Raw genomic sequence first — 12,305 nt, 5'->3', positions numbered from 1 at the left:
ATGTTAGGGATCAATATATTTTATTAATTTTAGTTAACATTTTAGCAGGTTAATGTTTTATTTTTATACTATTAAGATTTATTAGAGTTTAAAAGTCAATCTTTAATATTTAAAATTGGTTAAGTATGTATTAGTTAAAAATGATAAATTTTATTGGTTATTATGTAGTATTAGAGGAATACTTATTTTAGTCTCCAAAAATACATGTGCGAAGTATTCTGTTTCCTGTAAAATTTGATAAAAATCAAAATAATCTTAGTACACATATAACAAATGTTAGTTAAATGAACATAAAAGAAATGTTAGTTAAATGATTACATACAGAAATTAAAATGATTCATACGTACACGTATACTAAAAGACCAAATTTAACATAAACGTTACAAAATTTATATAGATATGTATATGTACTAATTCAATTTACCAGAAGAGTTGATAAATACAAATTAAATGACTCGTATATGTCTAAATAGTAAATACTTCCTTACATTGCATGGTAATTAAAGTGAATTGAAAATATTTAAAAAAAAAAATAGTTGAATAGTAATGGTCGTTGAGGATAATAAGTGTCAACAGCTCTTCACCGGCAAGCATTTAATACACCAAATCTTTTTCTATTTTATGAAAAAAATTATAAAAAATAAAGGGAATTTACAACCTGCAACCTCCCAAACCCCAAATATTTATATTCATGCTTTCCTTCCCTCATGTTATACCTTCTCCCTTCCCATCATCCACCCCCACATTTATTTTATGTACTCTTTCCTAACCCAAACATGTACATATAAAATCTTGCATACTCTTTATGATATCTAAGAAAGGAAACTTTTTTTGAGGTTACAACTTTGTAAACTATTATTACGTGCTTACGTGACTCGTTATTCAAAAGATCTTTTTTTTGTGCGCTAGCTATTGAAATATATAGAGCGAGTGATAGAGATTAGAGATATATATCTACAATATGGTTGGTATTTTCTCATTGGTTACAGGGAGGCCTGGACCAAGTGGTTTTGGATCTGCATCAACTGCAGAACAAGTTACCGAAGGAATTGATGCTAGTAATCTTACTTGTATTATTACAGGTCAGTATTTTTTATTTTTTTTTTTACAGTTTTAGAAATTTATTTATTTTATTGTCACTGCGTTTTTTAGGACTATTTTTGATACGATAAGGTGCAAATATAGTGTTTGTTCTTTGATGTTCATGTTCCTCTTTTCTCCTTTGGTTCATGTCAAAATCCTGCATATATTATATATGTATGATTCTTTCATGATATTATTTTTTAATTGCTTTTTATTTATTTTTCTCATCATCATTTTTTGTATATCTAAAAAAAAATGAACATTCAAGATAAAATACTACTAATTTCTCAAACACAATACACACATATTATCCAGAATAATCGGATACCACGGATAATAAACATCTGCTATCCTACTGAATCAAACATTTTTAAACTATCATTGTACACATTGTACAGATACGCCATTGACTCTCTATACTTTTTTTTAATGGTCATATATGTATATGTCTGTTGTGATAATATTATTCGGTATTGTTAAAATTTAGTGGAGGAATTTTTCATATGAAAGTTCCTAGATGAGTATGCATTCTTGAGAGAAAGAGTTGATAAAACTATTTTTGTTTATGGGACTTGGTGATTGATCATAAGGCACAAGAAAGGGAACATGGTGGTCACACTTTTCTAGTTTTCTTTAGTACCTTGCTTTAGGAGAAATTTCCACATTCTCTGAACATCGTTGTTTGTTCTCATCATTTGACGTCTACGGCTTTGGATTTGTTTAAGTAAGGGGGAACACTAATGGTCCACAAATTCAGGCAATGGTATATATCTAACAATAAGTTTTTCTTGCTAAAATACAAACTAATAAAATATAATTGGATTTTGGAAACATTTGTATTTTCATTTTTTGATACTGCTCTTGTTTTTAATATTATTTTCAGAAACTATCAACTCCTTTTTATCCTATTTTCTATTTTTAATTTGTTTAGAAAATAACAGTAAAAAATATTTTTTACCATATTATAAAAATTTAAATACAGAAAAAACAATAAAACATAAAAACATGATTAAAAAAAACAGATTTTTAAACTAAGGGTCTATTTTATTTACATTTTAATTTTCCATTTCAAATTTTATTTTCTGTTTTTTATTTTATAAAAAATAGAAACAAAAATAAAATTTTATTATTTTTTACAAAATTTTAAAAATATTTATTGTTTTAAATAAAATAAATGAACACAAATTTCGACAATCAAGATGGGCTTCAAACATAAAACACCTATCAAAGCCAAACAAAAAGATAGACGTTAAACCTATACGGCTATACCACACCTCACTAAATGCATGCCTGTGCAACACCTCCAATATAATGAATGGAATGACTAGATCTAATGGTTTATAAGTGTCAGTCACCCCTTTTCTCTCTGTTAATTTTTAAAATTGAATAACTTATTATTTTAGGGTTGTCAAAATAGATTAAGTTTATTGCATCAGTTTATTTACTTATTTAAATGATAGATTTTATTTTTAAAATTAAGTTCGTTTAAATTTTGAATTAAGTCGATTAATTCAAAAAAAATGATGATAAAATAGATTAGTTCGTAGATTAAATAAGTTGTTTGTTTATTTTTTTTATATTATTCTTAAAAATTTACATTTTTAGCCAATATTTTTTTTTAATTCAACATAAAAATTTGATTTATCAACTAAAAAAATTGTTTGTTTAGAATTTTTAACTTAAAAATGATATTTTTATGAAAATATTTTTTACAAAATAAAATAAAATAAAATAAACAGATCAGTTTGTTTAACCCATCAGGTTGACTATAAACAGTATGAACTGAAAAATAATAGATTACGAATAAAACATGGATTTAAACGGACTAATCTATTTAACTCACAGATTTAAATGAACAGGGCCTAAATAGATTGGATTGGCCCGTTTGACCGCCCTAACATAATATAATATAATTATATTAGATATATATTAAAATTAATTATCAATATAAAATATATATTAAATATTTTTAATATATAATTAATAATTTTAAATATTCTATTAGATTCTGTTTGATCTAATATTATTGGTCCATCTATCTATAAATATTTACGTTTTACATGATCATTTTTAAAAAAGACACTTATTCAAAATAATATAACGTGATAAAGAATGATTTTATCCACTCAAACTAAATTCTATTATTTTTCCGGCAATGCACAACTCTTTTTCATAAGAATTATCCCAAAATAAAACACCTCTAGGCTAAAACAAATTAAAGAAAATTGTAGATAATAATACGGATAATTATGTATTTAAAATTACATAATTATAAGAGATATCTTTTTAAAACAAAGAAGATAATTAACACCATCTAGATTTATAAATAGAACAAATAATATTAAAAACTTATAAAAAGTATTATATATAAAGCAGAGAAAGTAACAAACTTTTGCTACAAAGACTCTATTTACTGCATATGACCAACTAATTCATGCATTAACATTTTTCCGTCGTCTGAACATGCAGTCATCAAGTTTCAATAATGCAAGAACCTGGACTTGAGTGTGGGGCAGGGTCCTAGTCTTACCTACTTACATGAGAAAGGCCAATCAAGCCATTATAAAAATCTTGTAGACAGACAGCATAAAATAATATACAAGTAAAAGCTTTTATATGAAGTAACAAAATTTCTTTGGCCTCCAAACATAAACCTAGATATGTAAATAATCACATAGTTAGCATTTGTTTTGAGATATTGAGACAGAGATTGAGATAGTGAGATTCAGTATCGTGTTTGTTAGTTTAGAGACTGGTACTAAAATTTCTGTCTCTATCTCTAAAATTTCAGTATTTCAGTACCTCCAAAAAGTAGGGACACAGGAGACTAAAATTTTTAGAGATGGAAACTGAAACTTTAATAACATTTTATACCTAAAATACTTTCATTTCAATTAATTAATTCCAATTTTACCTTTTGTGCAAATTAAATTAGAGTTTCATTCTTGTTTCAATTTATGTCTCCCATTTTGCACCAAACACAATACTGAGATTTATTTCAATCCCTGTCTCTTAATTTCTGTCTCTCAGTCTCAGTCTTTTCGTCTCTGTCTCTCCACCAAATACTACCATAGATATCCATGATGTTTATTGTACTCCAATTATGATTTCTTGTTTAGAAGATTTAATTTTTAGCCCTCAATTATTAATATTCCCTTGAAGCATAGTTGAGTAATTAATGTTACTATCTACCAAGGCATGCCAATCCATAAGTTGCATTTGGCTATAATTATAGTGGTTACATTGAATATAAAGTAATAATTTAATTTTGATAAACTTTTAGTATAAAAACAATTTTGTAAATGCATTTATGTAACATCACTTCAGCAATAACCATATTTTATATTGAAATTTAATTATTTTATTAATTTTTATAATTTTATTAAATTTAAAATTAAATTTTTATTTTATTAATTAAATTCTTATAGTACTTTTAATTTTATAATTAAGTTATTTTTATATTAAAAAAATCAAAATTAACAAAATAATTTTTTTTCAAAAAATATGTGATAAACGATTTAATTAGGTTTTTAATTTACGAATAACTTTAATTTACGAAAAAATATGTAGTTAACTTTAATATTTTTATATTAAAAATGATCTAATTCTAAAATTAAAAAAAAATAAAAATCCAATTAAAAAAATATAAAATTTCTTATAAATTTAATAAAACTATTAGACTATCAAAATAATTCAACCTTATATTATTAGTGCAAATGACCATCCAAAAGCCAATGAGTTATAACTCAAATAGCATAATCTCTCAATACTCAATTAAGAGACTGCGGATTCGAGTGTAAAAAAAAATGGCCATCCAAAAAAAGACTATAAACATTTGCATCAAAATTAAATTATGTCGATAATCGTTAAAAAGTGTAACTAAAATTGGATTTAACACTAGATTTGACATTGAATGTAATAGTAAAAGAAAATGAATGCAGGAGGAGCGAGCGGTATAGGAATGGAGACGGCGCGAGTGCTAGCACTTCGAAAGGCCCACGTCATCATCGCAGCGAGGAACATGGAGTCCGCAAAGGAAGCAAAACAACTCATATTACAACAAAATGAGTCTGCTAGAGTGGAAATAATGAAACTTGACCTTACCTCTGTCAAATCTGTTAGATCTTTTGCAGAAAATTTCCTCGCTCGTGATCTTCCCCTCAACATCTTAATGTTTTTTCCTTAACCCTTTCTTATACTCTCACTTTTCTCACTTCGATTCGGGTTCCTTAAAAAGATTGCAAGAATTGAGAACCAATAATTAGGACTAATGTAAATAGGCCTATGGTTTTCAGAAACAATGCTGGAGTCATGTTCTGCCCCTACCAACGTTCAGAGGATGGGATTGAGATGCAGTTCGCAACAAACCATCTTGGTAATAATTAATAGCCGATAAATGTTTTTTTTTTATTATAGTAATAAAAAACTCGCACATTATTTTGTTACAAATTTGCAAGTCTAATTGCTAGTCTCTTAACAGGGCATTTCCTCTTAACAAATCTTCTTCTTGAGAAAATGAAACAAAGCGCAAAAGCAAGTGGAATTGAAGGAAGGATTATAAATCTGTCATCAATTGCTCATACCTATACTTACGAAGAGGGGATTCGATTTGATAACCTTAACGATGAAGCTGGGTATGACTTCATTATTTTCCTGCTTTGCTGCATATGCATAGCTTTGTTTATTTATTTAACATTATTATAAATATTTCTTTGATTTTTATTTCCAGTTATTCTGACAAGAGGGCTTACGGGCAGTCCAAGCTAGCTAATATATTGCACGCAAATGAACTCTCTCGCCGTTTGAAGGTCATTTAATTTATTACTAAATGCTTCTCTAATTTCTTTACTTTTTTTTTTGGTATTTTAATTTCTTTACTTTTATATGTCTTAGAGACATTACAAACACAGATGCAGCTCTGGCCTAGTGATAATAAAAGTCCAATCATGTTAGTATACATACTGAAATATAAAATATATATTTAAAATAAGTTAAATAATACATGAATTTATATGTAAACACATACTCGTCCGTTTAAATATTACCTTATATATACAACAATTTATTAACCAGCGATAGACTCCTTAAACAAAACTTCGAGTTCATATTGGTTATGGGTTGAAAATAGAAATTGAACTCTATGAGATTGAATTTTTCGTTGTTCCTCTCTAGCTCAGCGGTCGGCTGTTAGATCATAGGTTCGAATCCTAGTTGGATCAGTTTGGTTCATTCCGAATTCAAGAATTCGAAATGAAAGGGTTGAGTTTGCTTTGACCGTTAAAAGTAAGTAATCTGTTTCTCCTATCTTTTGTTTGTCTCTGTTACATTCTATCTCATTGTATTTTGTTCAGTTCTGTAATATTTGAAAATTGCTGTCAATATTTCGGTGTTGGTTCAGGATATTCTCTTATTCTACAATCTAAGACTATTTAAACTAACTAATTTAGAATTCTCCAAAGAACGATTAGCTCTGTATCAATAGAATGTCATCATCCATATATAACAACTTGGTATGATATATTCAAATTATAACATATGAATAGTAAAAAGTACCTTAAATGGAGCTCAAATTCGTAACGAATTAGTCCTTAGTCTGTCGGGATAAAAGATACCATAAACAAAAAAAAAATACACAAATACATGGTGGTTGGTTTTGGTATAAACATAACATTTTTTATTAAAAAAATACTTAATTAATCATCTAATAAAAAATAATTGTCATAACTTTAGGTAAAAATTGTGAGTTTTATCTCAATGCACTCTGTATATATATATATATATATACAATTAAAGGAATGAATTTAATTAATTGAATGACATTCTAAAAAGATTTTACTAAATAGGTAATTTTTGTAAAGTCTAGTTCAGATAAACTTTGTCCTTCTTTTCCATTTTCACGTTCTGTTTTTGGCTGCTGGTTCTGAGCATATAATCCATTGAGTTATTATTACCTGTTGCGTCCTGTGGTAGTTGTTTCCTTCTCATGGATCACATTAAAGATACATACATATGATCCAGCAACATTGACCACATGACTTCCCATTTTTTTTTCACTCACTAAGCACTTGTGACAAAGTGGCTTTGGTTTACAGGAAGAAGGTGTGAACATCACAGCCAATTCAGTGCACCCCGGAGTGATAATGACTCCTCTTATGAGACATTCTACTCTACTCATGAGTACGTCATTAATTTCCCTTGTCCATGAACATATACATATTGCGTAGAATTTCATTGTCTAAGATGGTATTTCTAGCTAGGTGTAAAATATTGTATCGACTCATGTTATATTTACTATTAAATTAGATGCATAAATCTTATTTCAATTAGATCGAATTTCATTGATTAATAGATATGTTAGGTATGAGTCAACGTTGAACTCATGTCTTATTGTTGTGTTTGATTAATATTTGTTAAAAATATAATTATTTATATGTCTTTTTATTAGTTTAAGTTTATAGGAGAATTGATATTAGGATATGATAACAGAGTTTCTATGATTGAAAACTCTAGAATTTGATCATTATTATTCTCAAAAAAAAAAAAAAAAAAACATAAAAAAAATCTAAAAATTGATAAAATATGTTAGAGATATAATCATTTGTATTATTGTATATCTCCATCTATTAGTTTAAATTTTTGAGAGAAATAACATTATAACAGTATTCATAATTAAAACACAAAATATATAGATAAAAAGAGAAATATATTTTGCTTACATTAAGCCAAAAATAGAGAAAAAAACAGTTTGATTAAAGTACATAATTATTTCAATACACATCTTAAAAAAGAAGCTGCTAATTCTCGCCCAAAAAATAATTAGTAGTTTACTTAATTTATTTCTCTATGACAACAGTATAACTTTGTTGCAGATTTTCTGAAGATGTTCACATTTTTCATATGGAAAAGCGTTCCACAGGTAAATTCCAGTGCACTACTTGCCCAAAATAATATAGAGATAACAATAATTTTTTGTTTTCTAAATTAATTAATAATTTTGGTGTTGTGTGCAGGGAGCAGCCACAACATGCTACGTTGCTCTGCATCCAAGCGTGAAAGGTGTGAGTGGGAAGTACTTTCTGGATTGCAATGAGTTCCAACCAAGTGCATTTGCCTCAAACGAACTCTTAGGAAGAAAACTCTGGGACTTCAGCAACAAGTTGATCAACTCAATTTCCAAACCTTGATCTATAATAAATAAATAAATACTATATATAATTAGGTCTCTTCATTTGCCCTACATGGGACAGAACATTGTTGTGTCAAAATTATGATTAATTATTATGCCTATTTGCACTAGAGATACCCACTAGTACTGAAGTTATATAAGCTTAATTGTCATAATTAATCCCATGTTTCTCGTACATTACTATTTTTATCTTTGTACCCACAATTTAGAGTTCTTATGAGAAAGAAAAAAAATCATATTTTTCTATTTTTTTAAAAGTTCTCAATTAACTTTTTGAAAAATTAAAAACATTTTTTTAAAATGATACTAAATACGGGTAATATAATTTTTCATAATTCAAAAGTAAAAGAAAAATAAGAGAAAGTCTAATTGTATAAAAATAAGAGAAAGTTTAGGGGTCACCATTTTTATTAAAATTTGGTCAGCACTTAATTAATAAAAAAAGTGAGTAATTCTATACTATTGAATAAAATCTCACACCATTAAAAACATTAATAATGACTAATCAATTGCTACAAATCACAAAACTTACTGCTCCTAACACTCCTCTAAAGATAAAGTGTTAGTTAATATTGATAAAAAGTATTAGTTTATTTTGACATTTTTAGTGTTTTATTATTTTAATTTTTTTTACTGACTTACCTGCTGAATTATTATCGAAAAACATTAATGTTGATCATGCTCCCACAAGCCGAAAGCAAGAACGACGAAAGCAGAAGCAGCAACAACAACCGCCGCAAAGATTGGTGGAACAATGAGATCAATTCTAGACTTGAAGAAAAGCTCTACTGGGAAACAAAGCGTGTCTCCTGGAAAATCCAAAGGGACTCTAATGTTAGTGGACCCTTCAACATTATTATTATGAATAATAGGTTTGATGTTATTATTATTGGTGCACTTTTGGGAGAATGAAGAAGAAGGAGATATGGCAGAGACAAAAGCCACTTCAGGAGACAAAGAAGCCACAGCCACAGTTAAGGTTAGTAGGGTGACCCATGTGGCTGAATAGATTAGTAGTGGTGCCCATGTGCTTATTATTCTTGTCAGCTGCTGCAAACGGATTAGATTACAGAGCTCCCAAAGGGACATTATTATTATTATTATTGTTGTGGGGAATGCACAATATCATGATAATGGGTTCTAAGAATATATAGGAAGTAGTTGAATTTATATTGCTGGTTGATCGATAAGAGCAGTTAAATGAGGATTTGGACCATCTGCTCTTTTTCCCCATTTTCTATATATGGTAGTGATCGTATATATTTTGTTCTATATGATGTGACACTAAAATATACTAGATTTTTCTGTATATATTTTTTAAATATCGATAAAGTGTTTTAAATTTTAAATCTTAAATCATAATTCTAAAACCTAAATCCTCACATACAAAAATAAAATTTAAAAAATAATTTTATGTATACACTCAAATAAACTATCATAATGTATTTATATATAAATATATATGTTATTTAGTTTATTTTGAATATATATTTTATATGTTAACCTATATTCTATACAAATAGTTGATTTAGTGATTAATTTTTTATATACACATAATATAATTGTAAAAAAATATACTAGTATAATTGTGAAAAAATATACTAATATTAACTGATTAAAAATTAATTCGCTATACTTATTCTATATTAAAAGATAATCATGATAAGAAAAAAATGGTGAGGAATATATATTAGGCAAAACTCAAAAACATAGAGATGTATTGACGATGACCATTTAAATCAACTGGAATTTCGTTATGATTATGTATGTATTTTATGTTAGCGGTGCAAATTTCTGTAAATTCAGTAAAATATTACTTTTTGTACATTTTAATCTTTAATTTGAATAGTTTTTTTGGTTGTTTACGGTATTTTTCAATCTAATAGATTAATAACTAATTTATGGTAGATATAAAGTTTTATTTAAGAATTTGTTGCTAGACAATGAGTTATTGTATACATAAAATAAAATTCAAACATGTAATATTTATTTAAGTAGATAAATGAACTAACCATTAGACTTACTCAAGTTAGTTATGTTAGTTTAATTTGAATAGTTATACACTGCAAAAAAGAGTAAATAATCATTTTGACCATAAAAGATTTAAACGCTGACAAAACTAACCATGAAAAATTGAAACTAAAGTTATACCCATGTAAGATAAATTTCGTTCGACAAAAATGACCAATTATTAAATTTTTATTCATAATTCCATAAATACCCCAATCCTTTCTTCTTCCTTTCTCATCTTCCTTCCAAAACCACCACCAAAATTTACCATCCCACCATATCTATTCCTTTACTCTCACTTCTAAAAAAAAAAAAAAATTATTCAACTTCTGCAACTCCAACACATTTTTCATCCTTTTCTATGCCATTTCACAACTTAACCTTTAATTTGTTCTTTTAGGATTTTATTCTATTATCCCTAAGCCCTGAATATCAACAATGACAAAAATCACTTTTTGACAACCCCCACCTAGATTCAAACCAAACACTACCCTATGCAGGTCACAACATTTATCTCCAAAAAATCACACTCCATTGTCTATCTTTTCCTCCTTCACCTATGCCTTCTAGAATTTCCGAAGACAAACATGGAGAAACAAAACCACCCTACCCTAAAACTTTTGCCGCCGTCGACCCTCCATTCCCAAATTTAGTGACCATGAAGAACGCCTTCCCATGAAACGCACCGTTCGACCACTCTTTGTGTCCGTCCTTCTACTCGTCTTTGTCGTCACCCTTACCTCATGCACCGTGTTTCGCCGCCCCCTCCTCTCCTCGAGCGCGAGACGCGTGTCGTCTTGATCCACGCGCCCCTCCTCCTCCTTTGCAGCTCAACGCCACACTGCTCCGCCATGTCGCCATCGAGATCGGCGAGGACAAGGCCAAGTAGGAGATCCAGCAGCTCCTCGATGGTAACTTCGGCAGCGAGGCTCACCATCGAACCTTTATCTTGTGGCGGCGGATCATCCATCACCATGACACTAGCGCCGGAGATAGATCCTCCTCCCGGACCACCATTTCGGCGACGCTCCGTTCCCTGATGTTCTATTGTTACTGGCTGGATCTCCGTAAGATCCTGAACAATTGGGCGAGGAAGAATCGATTCGAACCAAATATCATGGATGAGCTGATTCGGTTTGTGAAAATTCCGATTGACAAGAAAAACGGTATTTTGGGTGAGAATTTATGAAAATACGATTCTTGTGTGATTGTGGGAACAGAGGAGTAGATCTAGTGAGATGGTGGGTTTTATGGTGGAGGTGGTGGTGGTTATGGAAGTAAAATGAGAAAGGAAAAAGAAAAGATTGGGATATTTATGGAATTATGAATAAAAATTTAATAATTGATCATTTTTGTCGAACGAAATTTATTTTACATGGGTATAACTTTAGTTTTAATTTTTCATGGTTAGTTTTGTCAGCGTTTAAATCTTTTATGGTCAGAAATAGCTATTTACTCCTGCAAAAAATATTACTAAATTGCGGGTTTTTTTGGGGTTTGCAACGACTTTTAATTCACAAAATATATTACGGTTGTTCAGAAAAAAGACAGAGTTTGTGTCCTATTATTAAGTTATGACAGTTTTTATGAAACTGACGCTACTTAAAAAAATTTTGCCACGGTTTATTGCCCCTTGCTATTTTGTGATGATTTTTTGAACATTTAGGGGATTTTCTAAGTGTGCTATTTTGCAGTGGTTTATTGAAATTCTTGCAGTTTTAAATCCTAGCAGATTACTCATTTTGCAAACAAATTTGCTGTTTTGTGGGGTTGTAAACCATTTTAAAAAGTGTTGATACAGGAACCAATACAAATGATTATAATTTAAAAAAGTGTTGATATACACAAATTAATACTACTAAAATTTAAATAATTATAAGGTCTAAAAACTAAATAAAAAAGAGAGGATTAAGCCTTATAATATCCTGACACGTTTAAGAGTGATTAAATGAGTTGGTCGAAAAACGTGGAACCGGTGCAAAGAAAATTAGTTTTTAATTTGAGGGTTGAGGTTGTTTGTTGAGGT

At 28.8% G+C, this 12,305-nt stretch overlaps 1 protein-coding gene across 1 annotated transcript; it reads left to right on the top strand.

The window, feature by feature from the left end:
* The first annotated feature begins 625 nt into the window (after nucleotides 1-625).
* On the top strand, nucleotides 626-8,444 carry LOC112727244 (short-chain dehydrogenase TIC 32 B, chloroplastic). Its single transcript, XM_025776921.3, has 8 exons — nucleotides 626-1,082; nucleotides 5,025-5,256; nucleotides 5,379-5,458; nucleotides 5,564-5,717; nucleotides 5,813-5,891; nucleotides 7,176-7,260; nucleotides 7,953-7,999; nucleotides 8,094-8,444. Exons 1-8 carry the CDS (start codon nucleotides 962-964, stop codon nucleotides 8,265-8,267), a joined length of 972 nt encoding a protein of 323 aa, XP_025632706.1. The 5' UTR covers nucleotides 626-961; the 3' UTR covers nucleotides 8,268-8,444.
* The last annotated feature ends 3,861 nt before the right edge of the window (nucleotides 8,445-12,305 follow it).

Source organism: Arachis hypogaea, chromosome 12 (assembly GCF_003086295.3).
Source record: "Arachis hypogaea cultivar Tifrunner chromosome 12, arahy.Tifrunner.gnm2.J5K5, whole genome shotgun sequence".
Lineage (NCBI taxonomy): Eukaryota > Viridiplantae > Streptophyta > Magnoliopsida > Fabales > Fabaceae > Arachis > Arachis hypogaea.
The sequence above is the reverse complement of the archived record's forward strand: the minus strand, read 5'-3'. Positions and strand labels throughout refer to the sequence as shown.

Bases quoted from the DNA above. Each gene is read 5' to 3' on its own strand.
- LOC112727244 (XM_025776921.3), top strand. From the start codon at position 962: ATGGTTGGTATTTTCTCATTGGTTACAGGGAGGCCTGGACCAAGTGGT. The intron at 7,261-7,952 runs GTACGTCATTAA...ACTTTGTTGCAG, and splicing joins ACATTCTACTCTACTCATGA to ATTTTCTGAAGATGTTCACA. The intron at 8,000-8,093 runs GTAAATTCCAGT...TGTTGTGTGCAG, and splicing joins TATGGAAAAGCGTTCCACAG to GGAGCAGCCACAACATGCTA.